This window comes from Sparus aurata, chromosome 8, assembly GCF_900880675.1.
Source record: "Sparus aurata chromosome 8, fSpaAur1.1, whole genome shotgun sequence".
NCBI lineage: Eukaryota > Metazoa > Chordata > Actinopteri > Spariformes > Sparidae > Sparus > Sparus aurata.
This window is the reverse complement of record NC_044194.1, coordinates 11,725,914-11,742,255: the sequence shown is the minus strand read 5'-3', so window position 1 is coordinate 11,742,255 and position 16,342 is coordinate 11,725,914. Positions and strand designations below refer to the sequence as shown.

General features: G+C 41.7%; 1 protein-coding gene across 5 annotated transcripts in view; it reads left to right on the top strand.

Moving 5' to 3' along the window:
- Positions 1-9,635, top strand: part of tln2b (talin 2b) — a 97,359-nt gene extending 87,724 nt beyond the window's left edge. For 2 of the 5 annotated variants that reach the window (XM_030425648.1, XM_030425645.1), the window contains exons 51-58: positions 765-870; positions 1,711-1,716; positions 2,231-2,355; positions 5,070-5,195; positions 5,307-5,369; positions 5,461-5,643; positions 5,724-5,849; positions 7,355-9,635. In XM_030425648.1, coding sequence (XP_030281508.1) covers positions 765-870; positions 1,711-1,716; positions 2,231-2,355; positions 5,070-5,195; positions 5,307-5,369; positions 5,461-5,643; positions 5,724-5,849; positions 7,355-7,483 — 864 coding nt within the window. In that variant the 3' untranslated portion in view covers positions 7,484-9,635. The remainder of the gene's footprint in view (positions 1-764; positions 871-1,710; positions 1,717-2,230; positions 2,356-5,069; positions 5,196-5,306; positions 5,370-5,460; positions 5,644-5,723; positions 5,850-7,354) is intronic. The other 3 variants (XM_030425646.1, XM_030425647.1, XM_030425649.1) reach the window with 3 other exon arrangements.
- The last annotated feature ends 6,707 nt before the right edge of the window (positions 9,636-16,342 follow it).

The following is a 16,342-nucleotide window of genomic DNA, read 5'->3' as shown; positions in this document are numbered from 1 at the left end:
GCAAAAAATGCTCTGGCCATTATTCAACGCCACAGCTCAAAAACAGCATCATGACTGGTACACAGAGGCATACAGCCTCAAGTTTTACCCGAGTTGTCACCTGGTTGGCTGAAACAGTGAGAGGACAGATATACCTGTTCTGCGATTTCAATGTTAGAAGGATTCTCCCACTCCCACTGTAGACAAGCCTCATTGTAGGGTAGCAAAACTACAATAATACTTAGTTTCAGGTGATTATATCCTAATGGAAACATAATTATTAATATTGCATTCCATAGCTGCATTAGATCCCCTGAAATTCTACCCACTGGACCTTAAAGGGGCTCTGTGGAAGTCCAGTGTTGTGTTGAAAGGCAGTCGTTAGCTTCTGTAAGCGGCCTCCGCTTCTAAACTAATGTTAGCCGCTGTTATTCTCTCTTAGCGGAGAGGCATCGAGACGAGGCACTCGAGAACGTGTATACGAGTCACATCCTTTGGAGTGTCGTGGGAAAATCCAACCTAAGTCGCTCCCAAAGAAATCCACAGTCCAGCAGCATTAAACACTTAAAGAAATTGTCCGCTCAGGGATGGAAAAGGTCTAATTTTTCAAGTCATGTTAGAATCTGCTCACATATGGCCAATAAAAAAGGGAATAATACATGTAACTTGTCAATCCTCCTTCACATTACACTTACTTGTGCCTCTTTAACAATTGTGTGTGTGTGTGTGTGCGTGTGTGTGTGTGTGTGTGTGTGTGCGCGCGCTTTGGGTTCTTGTATTCTCAGGTGCTGCAGAAGCCCATGCCCGAGCAGAAGCAGCAGCTGGCCGCGCACTCCAAGCATGTAGCGGCGTGTGTGACAGAGCTCGTCCAGACAGCTGAGGCCATGAAGGGTGAGGCCACACACACTGCTGACACACACTGTCCACGCACTCTTACACAACGCATGCAAACCAAACAAAAAAAAACAAAAAACAGGTTAGACCACCTTTAGTTAGCGAGGACCCCATTCTGACTGATGTCAGGATTACATGGACCATTTAACACACATGAAAGTTCTGTTTATTTAGTACTCCGAGCGTTTATGGTACTTCATGAAGCAGTGTTGTTTTATTAGGAGCTTGTGTGCCGTCCAGAAAACTTGTTGGCAGCAGATTTTAATTCTAAAATGGCTGTGAGACATTATAGCCACTGTAGTGTAAAGCTGGGTGAGATGAAATTGCTGAAATACAATTTGAAGCAGGGGGATTCCCAACAGGAGCCAACTCAATTTGATGAGATGTAAAAAAAGAGAAAAAAAAAAAAGAAAAAACATGATAGGATTGTAGATATGTTAGAGATTAGTCAAAGGAGTCCTAATCTCCTTGAACGAATAATATTATAGTGTTATTGAGTACAGCCACCGAACCTGTCTGCATCCGCAATAAAGATGGGTCATGAAAATCTCTTTCAGAATATTGAAATCGCACCTGCGAGTGATTGCCGTGCAAATTGTTCCAAATTAAGCTCTACAGGATGGTTATGACACAGACGTAGCACCGTGCTTCGTCTAGAAGCTGCACGGCCGCATCTGACAGGAGTAATAGATTGTGTTTGGATGAGAATTAGATTTCAGCGTATAGCCCGAGACCCAGCGGGGCTATCCACTTCACCTCTCTAATGTCCCATGTGCTCTCTCCCTCCCTCCCTCTCCCTCCCTCTCTCTCTCCCCCTCCCTTTCCTTGCTGCCTCAGATGGAGGTAAGTGGGATATGGTGTGTGTTTGTTCCTCCAGATCACCTTTCATAGAGTCAGAAAGGGGGGGTGGAGGAGTTAGACGAATCGGGGGGAAGGGGGGTGGTGGTGGGGGAGCGAAGAACAGATTTCCCCAGAGCTCGACATAATCTATGAAAACACGGTTCCATCTGCTTTACCAAGCTGTTCCCAAACAGCTCCGTTTTATGGGCACTTAAAAACCTATAAAAAGACAATGATCCATCAAATGTGCATTTCTTCTAACTTTTTAGTTTATTTAACTTTGAGGCATTTACCGTCACACTGCAAACAATTCTCGAGCTCATGAGCGATGCTGCAGCTGAAGTAGATTTAGCATCGTGAGGCTGAGGAGGAGCGCATGAAAAACGTTGACCTTCAAAATCACCAGAATTGTTCTACTCGTGTTTCTTTTGTGCAAAAAAAAAACAAAAAAAAAAATGAAGAAAAAAAAAAAGGCTGTGATAACCAGCGTCTGGGCGTGCGTTGTTTCCCCGTTCAGGATCAGAGTGCGTGGACCCCGAGGACCCCACTGTCATCGCAGAGATCGAGCTCCTCGGAGCAGCAGCGTCCATTGAAGCCGCAGCCAAGAAACTAGAGCAGCTGAAACCCAGAGCCAAGCCCAAGGTACAAGTGCCCCCTCTCAACCTTTCTCCACCCACACAAACCCACACAGAGCTTTTTTGCCATTAATCAGCAGGGAGACGACGGTAGGGAAAAGGTGACTTTGAAGTGGAGTCATCTTTTTCGGTGACTGAGCGGCTATCTCATGTCATGTCATTAAAGTGGGGGGAAAAATGTGTGTTCGTCACATATACCAGACAGCTGGTCCAGTGGGCTAACCGATGATGCCTGGAAAAACTTTCTTCAAAGACGCTTCTGGACATTATTTTGAGTTGTGTTGCCAGGAGACGCAATTACACCGCTGGGTCCTCAGGCTTATGTTGGAATGAGTTCAAATGTGTGATGAACTGTTGTGACCCTTCCCTGAAAGGGAGGGCCTCTGTCTTATTGAACTTATTTCCTTTGTTTTATTGCAGTCATTTCTAAACTAAACTGAGGGAGGCCTCTCTCTGCCTGTTATTCATCTCCCCCACGCTGTGCTATTGCCTAAAAATCAAAAACATGTTAACCGCATCATAGGCAAAGAAAATAGGCAACAAGCGGAAGATGTTGGTGCTTTTGGAAAAAGTGAAATGACTATGTGTGTCGTCCTGTATGTGATGCAAGGTCGTGCTTGTGGTGTGCTACTGCATGATTGTGTTTGTTTGTTTATCTGTCTCTGGAGACTGGATAGTCTGATCCTCGTGCTCTTCTTCCTGTGCCTGTAGTGCTTTCCCCCTTTTCTTTACCTCTTCCTGTGTACAGAGCAGTCGTCAGTTTAACCCTCTCTGCCTGTGTGGTACAAAGGAATGTATATTTAGGTCACCCCTGACCATATAATGCTCCGTCTCATACATCAATTCCGCAGCTACAACCTGCATTTTTATGAGAACCTTTATGTTTATTATGAAAGGGGATTAGTGAGTAAAAAAAGGCTTTTCCTCTTTTAGGTGTCAGTGTCTCCCTCTAGTGATCTCTTAGGATGCAAAAAACATTTAAAAGGGGGAACGCCTCAGAGCTTTGCTGTGTTTTAAACTGACGTGATGACAGTTTTTATTCTCAACTGTGCCTCACTGTATTCAGAAGCTGGCTAAAATAGTTTCCCAGTCGTAATGTGTGTTCTTTTTCTGATATAGCGGACAAAAAATGATGATTCATGATTATTGTGCAGAGCGAGTATTTATTTTCATCTTAATGATCATCCAAATATTGCAAAAGCTCTGACGTTGCACAACTTCCCATATATCATATTTTATTTATTTTTATTATAATAATGTTCTGCCATGAGTTGTTTTTTCACGAACCAGAGCTAACTACCACATATAATTTCTAGAGGCATGAAGCTAAAAATAAAATAGCCCACCACATTCAAACAGTCTTAATTCTTCATCTGAAGCAGCTGGGATTCTCCTTCTTCCTCCTCTTTACTCCCTCTCCTCTCTGCTCCTTCGTCCCTCCCACCCTACAAGGAGTGAGGGCTCTCCTGCTCCCAGCATGCCTCCTTGCCCTGCCCTGACCGCCCGCCCGCCCACCCACCCTCCCACCCCTCAACCTCTCTGAGCCGTTGTAGACCTGGAAGCCTTCTCTGCAGGGCTCTGTCTGATATGTTTGATATATTAGGTTGTTATTCAGTCCAACTATATATCAAACATATTCCTACAGTGTCCCGCCCTGTCTCCAGCCACGTGTGCCTTATGTGTTTATGGAGGTCAATCACATGCCGACGGCCATTTGTTAACTGTCTCTGAACTGATGCACTGTGATCTTCATAATGGTCTTTGACATGGGAATCGGGGGATCACATCTAGCTGCCGCTGCGCTGTCGCAAAAACAATCATCACTTTTTTTGCTTCTTTGTGAAAGATGAAGTTGAACATTTTGCAACATTATTCTCTCTGAATTTAACGGCGATTTAGGAAGCTGGAGGGGTGGACCAGCTGGAATTAAAAGATGTATATTCAAGCTGGACATTTTATAGGCTGATTCCAGTATTTTTTATATTATCTGTGCGTAAATTCCACTTTTTTGAGGCTTACTAATAAATGAGGGATAAATATTTCAATATTTCTCCACCGCACATTTATTCCTTGTAGTGTTGAGTAGCCTTAAAGCAAGACTATAGGCAATACAGTCAAGCCTTTAATAATTAACTATATGTTTGTTTTTTTTGTTTTTGTTATTTTATTCAAGATTAAGATACATAATGTCATGTGCTGTGCAAACTAAATACCATGGCACTATGAATGAGGATAAATAAATTGAGAAAGTCACAATGTAAATTTTAAAAAAGCAGCCATGTAAAAGACCCTAAAACTTTACAGCTGTGGTAGATTATTTTCATAGAATAATTCAAGTATAGAATAAAAATTAAGTTATATAGAACAATAACAAGCAGAGGTTGGAAGGTTCAGGATAAAATATTTAAAATGGCCAAAAGGTATATGTGTATTGATTTTATGGAGGTGCTGTATGTTTTTTTTTCAAGGCGTCAGGTGCATTAAAATGTAAGGCACTCTCTCCAAGTTCAGCCCTAACGCGTGGTGCGTGTAGCAAAATCCAAACTTATAGTGAGAAAGTATATTAAAAAGTAATAACATTTGGATAGTTTTTGGAGATCTGGATTCATTATCTTGGTATAAATTCTGGTTAAGGTCCCAGGTGACCCAGTCACACAGTAATTATCTTTTATTTGTATTTTCATGTAAAGTCTCTGAATTGACATGTGGTTTGACGTCCAGCAGGCAGACGAGACGCTGGATTTTGAGGAGCAGATCTTAGAAGCAGCTAAATCCATCGCTGCCGCTACTAGCGCTCTCGTTAAATCTGCATCAGCTGCTCAGAGAGAACTGGTAGCACAAGGCAAGGTCAGTTGATACAGCTACTCACACACTCAGCAAGACACTATACATTACAGTAATAAGGTTAAACAACATATACAATCTTTTTTTTTTCTTTTTCCCCAATGTCTACCTCAGGTGGGATCCAATCTAGCCAATGCAGTGGACGACGGGCAGTGGTCTCAGGGTCTCATATCAGCTGTGAGTTGCTTCAACATGACTGTTCAAACTATAACCCAGATTAAAAAACAAAATGTGAGCCTGACCCAACAACATGTGTGACTTGCCGTAGGCGCGTATGGTAGCGGCAGCCACCAGTAATCTGTGTGAGGCGGCTAACGCCTCGGTGCAGGGCCACGCCAGTGAGGAGAAGCTCATCTGCTCAGCCAAACAGGTCGCGGCCTCCACAGCTCAGCTGCTGGTGGCCTGCAAGGTGAAGGCTGACCAGGACTCTGAAGCCATGAGGAGGCTACAGGTAACACAGAGTCTTTATTTATCCGTGGAAGCTGTGCACATGCAGATTACGTGTTAACTTCGAGATGATCTGTTTGAAAGGCTGCCGGCAACGCAGTGAAGCGAGCCTCGGACAATCTGGTGAAGGCGGCTCAGAAAGCTGCGTTTGACAAGACTGAAGATGACAGCGTCGTGGTGAAGACCAAATTCGTCGGAGGCATAGCTCAGGTGAGATAAAAACCCTGAATAATGTTTACGTGAGACCTGGAGCAGAAAATCTCACCTATTGTGTGGTTTGCCCTTTTCACTGAATGTTTGCAACCTCTCGCTGATATGCCAAAATGCCAAATGTTGTTTTTCTGAAATTGTGATGAGCCGCTGTGGATAAACAGCCCATCAGCTTCATTTCAAAGCTGTTTACCAGGTTTACCAGACACCCAGAGCTGCAAGACATCACATTTTCTTCGTGACTTGAGAACCCGCTTCCTTTTCATCGTTGCTGCAAAAAAAAAAAAAAATTGACAGTAATTGAAGATTGAGTGTCTCTTTTTTCAAAACTCCAGAGTGCTACGGGAAGCTTTACCTTTCATCTTGATTGACTGAATTCCTGTCTCAGTCGGTGGTGCACCCCAGCAGGGCGTCGGCTTGTCAGTCTCTCTATCTGACCAGAGAGGCTCACTGTCTCATTGATATTTAAACATTGTCGCACCGGTGCGAGTTTGGACAATGTTTTTTATATTACATTTAGAATTTTATACTCATCAAATTATAGTATTTTTTCTCATACCCAAACCACGTCCATGTGACAGCTGTAGCCCCTCTTTTAGGCACGATCTTGGCATTTTGTCTTGGCTGGTCGAGGAGGAGACTTCTTGTGTTCTGAATTACCCTGCTCTGCGTCGTGTTCACTCTCCTGCATGTTTGTTTCGAGTGTCTTCATGCAAATTTCCCGCCTGCAGCTGTGCTCTGCAGAAGAATGCAAAATGTCATCCATATAACATAAATTATGGCAGTACTGATTTTTGGATGATTTGCGAAACAATTAAAATTGACGGCAGCATGATATGAATCAACATATCGTCATATCGCACATGAGTATTATTCATTTTTACATAACATTACATTATATTTTCAAGTTTTTGCTGTAGTGTTTAAATGCTTATGATACGATACAACGTTATTGTCAGTTTATGTTGAAATCTATTGCATCCTCAAGATGATTATACACAAACTATAGCTACATACAGTTACACATATGGCACATATTTAAAAATGCACATGAACAGTCATAAACATGAAGCATATAAAATAATATCCTGAGATCCAAATGCTATTTCGTAGCACATTGATCCTGGTTTAGCGACAGGATAGACATGGATGTTTAGAAGGATTCTTTAGCCCGTTGCATTTAAGTGGAGGTACTCTGAATCACCTGTTGGAGGGCAGAAGTGGGTATTCTCCATCAAGAACATGTGAGGGGTCAGAAATGTTACCAGAAGCAAGTCTGAGCATGCTCCTGCTTAGGGTTGCTTCTTTCTACATGCATCTTTACCAATCTTCTGTGAATGTGTAGACATTTTGAGGATTTTTGGTTCACATTTCCTGTATTTTGTCTAATGTGTTGTGCGTGGAGTGAGCAGCTTAAAGGTTCTTCATATCTAGTGATCCACAGGAATGGGATCATGTTCAGTCGAAGATGTATTTTTACTGTCAGCTGCTCCCATTCTGCTCAGATCATTGCGGCTCAGGAGGAGATGCTGAGGAAGGAGCGCGAGCTGGAAGAAGCGCGGAAGAAGCTGGCTCAGATCCGACAGCAGCAGTATAAGTTCCTGCCCACCGAGCTGCGGGAGGATGAGGGCTGATTGGCTGAGCGGATGTGGAAGTGCGGCCGCCGCGCTGATGAGACGCCTCGTGTCACGGGGGGAGCTGTTGCCGATGCACGATTGGCTGCTTTACTCTCATATAACTGAGGAACGTACAGCACTTGAAAACAGGCCTGTTTGATGAGAAAAAAAAAACAAGTGCCTGTGCTCTGTAGTGTATTTGTGTATGCGTGTATGTGTGCGTGACGTGCGTATGTATTTGTGAGTGAACAGCATTGACATTCAAGGAGAGGGGTTGTTACAGTTGTCTCTTATAAGCAAGCGGAGGCAGTACGATGGAGATGTACGATAAGACGTATCATTGCTTTGTGAGTGTTGCTGCATCATCAGCATTTCCGACTGTTACAATCATGAATCGAAGATGTTACAAATGCAGAAATCCTCTATAACAATTGAATGTTCGCTAATTGTTGAAGGTTTAGAGCAAATAGGAATGAACTGGTGAAATCTCTGCAACTGGCAGAACCTAAGGGGTCCATGGGAGGAGGGAGGGAGGGAGGGAGGGAGGCGGGGGCGCCTCATTTCACCACTGGCTTGCATGCACCATAATGTCTATACATATCAATGAAGCTACTAACCAATAGAGTAGTGTAGAGCAGAACGGCACTTGTATTTTACTAATAAAAATGTGAACTGGGAGTTTTGCTGTTTAACTAGCAAGTCTTTAGAAATCACAGATTCTGATGAACTGTGTTCTCTCAGCGTGACGCCAAACAACAAGGGGCTCTGATTGGAGTAAACATCAAAATACAAACAAAAACAAAAAAATAACAACCAGACCACTGGCCAACACTAGCTATAAAGATATTTATTCTTGACTTATTTTTCCAAGAAATGTGTAATCTGCGTTATTCAGAGAATCCGGACTATATGTGACCAAATATGTCATGCTGCTTGGACATCATGTAACTTCTCGTAACAACCCCACCACTGCTCCCTCGCATACACAGAGCTGTGTAAGGAATATATGTTTACATTTATTTGTCATGTTTGTTCTCGCTTGTCGTCATGCTTTTAATTCATCTCCCCATTTACACTGGCCGGATTGTGTTTGGGGGCACCACTGTATTTACTGTAAACACACTCACAGATACAGTTACTCTCTACAGTCACTTGCCCCATCATGGTAAAGGCATTTTCACTTTAGACCCGACCGTCTATAGCAATACATCACACTGAACAGTCTCACAAAATGGGACTCTTGCGCTGTTATTGGTTAGAAGATTGGTTTTGTGCAATGATATTTGGCTTCGGGGCTCTTGAATGGAACGAGCATACGTTATGCACTGAAGTTGCTCATAAACACACGCACTGAAGAAGGCAATTTAAAGCTTCCATTATGTAAAATGTAAGATGCTCTCCTAACAAACCAGAAGGAAATAGATTCACGCTCTGACTGAGGAAACTAATTCAATGATTTTCTTTTTTGATTTTTTCTTTTTTTTCCATGTGTAATATATTGGAAAACGTGAAGCAGTTTCATCTCCTCAGTCTGTCACAACTACATTGTGTACTAGTGCCTTACTTGAGTCTGCCCTGCGAGCAGCTGAAGATCAGGCTGAGTGGTGGGAGCCTGAGCCTTGTCCTCTCTGGATCAGAACATTATGCCAGTCTAATCCCCAATCGGGGTCTTAATAAACTGTCACCGAGTCCTTTGCCATACTATACAATGCCTTGGCTGGTGGCCCACTTGCCTACAACGTTATAATGCTGATATAAAAGGGCATCTGTGGATACCTTTAGGATTTAGAGACCATATCGGAAGACTAACACTAGACTGCATTCCATGAGCATGTGGCAATTTGTGTTTGAAGTTGAGAAATTGTCGAAAAATCGTTATGCCAGGTCCCTCGAAGAAGTTGGACTACCTTGTTTCATTGTCTAACCACTATAAAAAAAAATACGTTTTTATCAGTAAATGTAAGAAGTACCCTGAAATATATTGTCAAACTGATCTGTGCGAGTATTAACGGAAATAGAAAAAAAAAGTTACTAGCTCTGTTATGAATAGGTGTTGTGCTTTCTTTAACAGACTGCGTTAGTTTTATGATTTGATGCTGTATGTATAATATTTATCTGGTCACAAAGGTATTTTTTGTATTCACCAAAAATAAAGAGTTTCAAACAACCAGTACAGATTATTTCATTGTTTTTTCACAGCAGTGCATGCAGGTGAAAGACATTTCTGATGTCTGATGGAGAGGAAGAAAAAAAAAAGATCATCCTGCATTCTTTCCAGCAGATGTCAGTGTTAGACTGCAGAGTTCAGAGGCCTGTGTTCAGAGGGGTCAGTGGATGTTTGGAGAAGTATGTTCTAGTTGAAGGATTGGCAAAGTTAGCCGGACCAAATATGGACATAGTGGATGTGTTTTGTTTTTTTTTCTCCTGGTTCACAGACCAGACCTTCAAGTATGCAGTGATTCCCATTTAGATATTTTGGTTCACATGTTACACAGCTCCACAGCTCAAACCTTTTATACCCTCATTTTGACTTTTAAGTGGGTCTGCTGCTGGTGAAAATCACATTTGATCGTGACCCTTTTTCTTTTTCCCCCTCAGGTGTTACAAAATTTATATCTCTTTGAAGCTGATCCTCTCGGCTGCATAAAGGGGGCAGAGTGTGTAAAGGATGTTTGGAGGTGCCCGGCACAATGCACGGAGTCGCCCTAATGAACACCATATTTGGTTGTTTAAGTGTTTTGGTCTCATGCAAGGCCAGGCCACACAGTGGAGAAGGGGAAACTGAAGCCATGTGTTTAACTGGGAGTGCCCATCTACTTCTCATCCTCTCTCTCGCTTCAGTCGGACCAGGAGGATGTTTATCGGGTTAACTTTGGTGTTTGTATGGAGCTATCAAAAACCTGTGATGTAAAGCAGATATGTGGTCTGGTCGAGCTTGTCTCTTAATTATTTCAGACTAGTTAGTAAACCACAAGTTTCCACAAAGGTCCTAGATTCAAAAAAAAGAAAAGCCTTGAGGTTTGTAGCACTGTATATTCCAGCTCAGTGGTGAATTGTGTGACAATAAAGTAAAGTAATGTTATGACTAATATAGGGTAATATCTTGATATTAAAATCGTAATGTCAGACTAATATCAGACATACATTAAGGCTATGCATCATGGTAATTATGGGCCAAATACAAAGATCAATTATATAGAAATGCATCAGTGAGGCAACTTTAATAATAGTATAGTTATATTTTGGGATGTCACAAATCATGTTCTCAAAGGTTCCTCTTAAAGGATAAGTTTGCCCAAAAATGATAATTTAGTCATGATCTACTCACCCCCATGCTGATAGAAAGTCGGGGTTGGCTCCATACAGCTCGTTCTGTGTAATCCAAGTCTCCAGAAGCCACAATATCCTGAATTGCTTTGAAAAGAAATATTATTTTCAACTTTGTCTAAGCTGAAATCTTCAGCTTCTAAGCTACAAGCAGTAGCATGCACCCCATCTGAAGTGGGTAAATGAGCTAGGCCATGCATGGAGGTTTGTGTAAATGATGACTTTTCATTTTAATCATTTAGCTGCAACACTGTTTTGCTGTGAAGCTCCAGAAACGTTTTGTGCACTTTGAAACTTCGCCCGACTTTCCATCGGCATCGGGGTGATATTGACTTAAATTTTCATCTTTCAGTGAACTGATCCTTTAACTCCCTCAACCCCCACAGACTTAGCCTCTACAGTGCACGTCTGGCATCCTAAACATGTTATATTTGCTGTGTTGGACGGTTTGTGTCTGTGACTTGTGCCGTGCCTAATCCCCACAGCCTGGCAGTCATTTAGCTCAGGCTTTGTTCCGTGCTCAAGTTCTCAAAAACGAAGCCACGTTAACCCCGTGGCTAAACCAAATGACACTGGGTCAACTCTCCACTTTCATCGTTTTACACCGCAAATCTACAGTATGTTAAATAAACCATGGCAGAGCATAGGACAGATGCTATTGGCTTCCTTAATCCATATTTTCCTGTGTAGACAACAGACCAGTTACTGTATGCTTAGAAGAGATACTGTGCAGGAATAGAGTCTTGGCTTGTGCCAAGAACAGCCTGAGTGAAATTGAGAGATGTCACACTGGAGAGCTATGTAGCCACTAATAGCATGTTAATAATACGCCTTGAAATTTCAGTGTTTATTAGTTTCTTAAATTGACTTTAATTTTAAATCACTATGGTAAAAGAATGGTAACTTCTTTCTTATAGAAAAAAATGAATCTCACTTTAGAAGCAGGTCTATATGTGAACTGACTTGTCGATGTAATCTTTGTTTGGAACCCAGTACAAGTTAAAGGCTCAAATTATAAAACAGGTTGAGAGGGCATCTGGTCTTTTACAGAGAGGGAAACTGCCTCGAGCCAGTTTTCGCCACTTCTAGAGAAAAGTGATGGAAGAGGAAGTGAGGTTTGGAAAAAATGCACATCAGGAAAGGCTTTTGGGTTTTGGGCTGGGCCATTTGTCCAAAGCCTGCTACCGAATGCAACTGAAACATCTTGATCTAACAGCGTCTTTCTTTTTCTCGACTAGAAACAAAACACCTGAAAGTTTACTGACATTTTTATTTGCTTATAATTCTACTGAGATTGATTGATGTAGACAGTTCAATGTAGTGTAGGACAATGAAGGGGTTTAGCAGTGTTTCAGCAGCCGTGTCAAGCCAAGATATGCCCAGCTTGCCCAAGCTGATAAAACAGTGGAAACCAGCATTGTTCCCGGGGTTGAATGTTTGGCTTCAGTCCATTTTGTCAGGAAGTCTTACATTGCCCAGACCCAAAGATGGTGTGGCAGGGAGAAGGTAGAAGGAACTTAACAAATTACACAGGAAGTATAACCAAAATCTCACAGTAATTTCCAGCCACCTTTTCTGTAAAGATGACTAAACCAGCTATTGTCTCCGTCTTTATTCAAGTAGGCCTCAACTAGGCTCTGAGGCAGTTGATGTTGAAGGGAATGCAGTTGGTGTGAAGTGTTAATTTAATGCCCTGACTGGGCTAAGGAAAAGAAACACAGTGGAATATTTCAGTGTGTTGATCATCGTGTTAAAAAAGGTTACCTGTTGTTTGGTCATGCTCACCGCCCCTCTGCCTGTTCTGAGAAGCAGCGCTCCCTAACATAAACCTGGGAGACAGCAGCTGATGGATCTAAGAGAGCCTTTACTCAGGTCTGGAGCACATGACTATTTTAGGTCATCAGTGGGGATCTCCCTTCATGTTGGCTCCATTACGTATCCACTGTAAAGCCTCTGATTTAATGAGAATAGTAAACAGAGTCTGTAGAGATGATTCCTTTGCTGTCATAACTCAGAACTGGTTACTGTCCATGTCTACTGTCATTTCAGTAGACATGGTTCAAATCCAAGAGGTCAGAGTAATATTGCTCTAAATGATTCAGTGGTTGATTTCACAATTTAAAATTTCAGGAGTGGAAAGTAGTATGAAATGAAAAGAGTCAAATTACATTCACAGTCAGTGCCCTTTTTTTGGGCTTCAAAGGTGACATTTTTAAAGCTTGGCCACCTGTTGAAGGTCACTCCAAACAAGCCAACTGCTCTCCAATAAACTCTTGCTGTAGCTATTTTTAGCTGTAGCTCGTAGCTGCTGTTAGCTAGTTAGCTCAGTTGCAGCAAGTGGCCTTTTTTAGCTGACTAGCTTTTAGCAATGTTGGTTTTTAAATGGCCAGACCGAGAGAGGCTTGTTTGAAGACAGGGCATAGAGTATGGAGGTGATTTACAGCAGCTCCCACCAGGACTCTGACTGTGGGAACAAGAAGACATGGAAGGAGGGAAAGGGAGAAACACAGAGTGGAAGAGGTGCAAGAGGATGGGTGGTCCTCACCAGGGTGGAAAAGTAGCCAGAATAAATCTACGTCAAATTCTGTGAATGAAGGATTTATTTAGAGGAAACCAGAGGTGAAGTTGGATCAGTGGAAAGACAAACTGTTCCTGATGAGTTTTAATGAAGTGTATTTTACAATGAGTCAAGGCAATTAAACTCATCTTAGTTCAGTAAACTAGAGAAACTAGAATTCAGAAGGCCTACAGTTGCATTTTCTGTTAAGTGAAGAAAATAGGTGTAAGAATTTTTACTGTCTTGATATCATGTGTTTATTTCATTTCTTCTAAAAAAGGGATGTGGTACCACTTGAGGCACAAAACAGTATTAAGAGACAAGAAAGGCCGCAGCTAACTGGTTAGCATGCTAACTTTAATAGATATCTATGTAACACAATAAAAGATGTCTTTGAAAAAACGTCAACATTGTTGTTCCTTCACATCTTGTCGATAAAGTTTGTTTTTAATCAAACAAACAGTTCAGCAATATTCCATGCATTGCACCTTTAACTGGCCAGCTAAACGTCATGAGAGTGATATTTCGAGTGTCAAATTGCAGGAAGTGGTATGGACCCTCATGTAACAGACAGAAATGACCCATTTCCAGGAGATAGCAGGCAGGTGGCGCTTTTACAGAATGTGAAATATGTGAGTTACTTGTGGTCAACTTTAGAGCGTCCATCCTCTGCTGAGTGACAGTGTTCGCTGTCTATTTCTCTCAGAGCACAGCAGCTCCTCTAGCTATCACCTAAGGAAGGCACAATATTTCTCAGTCAGCAGTGACAGCAGGGCTATATTGGGTCTCAGCTGAGACTCAAACCTTGGGTGCTAATTTTGGACAACTTCACCAGTAACATTAGGAATATCTATTAAATGATATCGTTTGACTCCGAACACATTGCTCCTCCAAAGGCTTTTCACAGTGATTTGCTTCGATTTTTCTTGGTTTTGTTTCATTCCTCAAACAGTGCTGAGAGCGAGCCGTGGAACAGGGGGAACCGTCTGTCTCAGACTGCGCTGCCGACTGGAACTGATCTGCAGTGTCTCCTGGGATTTAAGCTGTCTAGAGTGAAATGTAACACTCGCCCATCCAAACCCTCGGTCTTATTAAGGAAACTTTGCTCCACACTCGTTAGATGACAGGCCGCGTTTCTGCACGGACAAAAAAGCCCTTGACTCCTTTTCTTCTCCCAATCCTGCGGCCTCCCCGCCCTGAAATAAAGCTGAATAAACACCCAGCTCAGTGCTCAGCAGATTTTTCTCAAAGAGGATTTTGGTTTTGGAGACCACCAAAAAAGATTAATCAGTGTGACTTTATTCATAATGTCTTATTTATTTTATTTTTTTTTATTTATGTTATTTATTTCGGGCATGTCAATTCATAAACATCACATTTCATCATTGTTCAAATAATACAACACACATGGCCGAAAGGGAAAAGCGGGAGAAGCCAAAGCTTATCAAGTCTTACATGGACAGTGAATGCGGACCGCCCCTTCTTCTACTGCATTTAATCCAGATGGCTCAACTGATTAGATCTGGTGGATCCAGGCAGCGATCACAAAACTTCCTTAAGTCTTTCCCAGTGTTGAAAAGTAACAATGCACATTTACTTAAGTACTGTAGGACAATTGTGAGGAACCTGGGATTTGCCACATTTTTTTTTTGCTACTTGTCAAAACAAATGTGAAATCACATGAAGTTAGCTTGTTCACATGTCAATTTTGCACATATTCACATGTGGATTGGGATCGGCTGTTTGTATATGTCAACTAAAATGTTAACATTGGAAGCCAGTTTATTCAGTTATTAAATACAGTGCTTTGTAAAAACCTGTATAGCTTGCACTTTACAAAAAAAATCGTTCTACACTTGCAAAACTCAAATTTGCCTTCTCACAATTTTGCATGTAAATTGAATATTTTGATTTCAATGAAAAACAGAAACTATTGTCAATTGTGAACTGGACATTTTCATGAACTGATTGACTTTTTTCCACAAAAGAAAATTTGAATCTCACTTGAATTAGTAAGTTTATATGTGACTGTTTTTTGTTTTGTTTGTTTTTTTCACATGTGGATTACATTTACCACATGTGGAAATAGTTGAGCCCTTTTGCCTTTGAGTTTTATGACTCTTTCAGTAATTTACCCTCTAAATTTCTCATATGGTTTTATGTCAAAGCAAGACTGGACGAAATGTCCAAAACAAATTTGTGTAGAGGAACAGAGCTTTTGTATTCAAATTTGACTAAACTTCACAGATGTATATAAAAGTGTTTCAACTGGCTCCACTTCCAGCTATGAAAGTAAAATGCTGAGTACTCATTGATGAAACATAAGTGCAAGACTTTTTCTGAGAATAATAACAGAAGGTTTTGAAAACTCCTTCCTCTTCTGGCCTTTCTTCTGATGGAAGTGATGTGTTCTTCAGGCAGCCTAATTATCTGCTTATCATACTGTATATTGTTATCTCAGATGTTAAAGGCCTCTGGGCAGGAACTAACCAGACCACACCAGGTGGGTGTGCATTTATTTTCACATCTGTGCGCTCAGACGCTTGTTTCATGATTGACTTTGCACAACTGTTTTATCTAGCTCCCTAGCTGTGCGCTGAGTCTGAGCCTGACTGGAGAACAGTCACGGCATCTGATCAAACAGGGGGGGGGGGCCTACAGACAGGCTTTGGTATAAGAATGCAGGTGCCGCAGAGCTGTGGGTTCCTGTGGTATTCCTCACTGCAGAGAGACTACTGTGACCCAGTCACAGTGAACATAGCCTGCGAGCTTTCAAACAGCCACTCAAAACCACACTGGAATGTCTCATCACCATTCTCACACACGCTGCACATTATGGCTTCTCTTCTGCCGAGCTACGGTCATTTTGTGGTTTCGAAGTTAACTTACTTACAAACTTCATATAAACCTACACTTTCTCTTTCAAATTTAGAAAAGATGCCTTTTTGTTTACCAAAAATGGAAGTTTTTAAATGTTTGAAGGTTATTCTCCC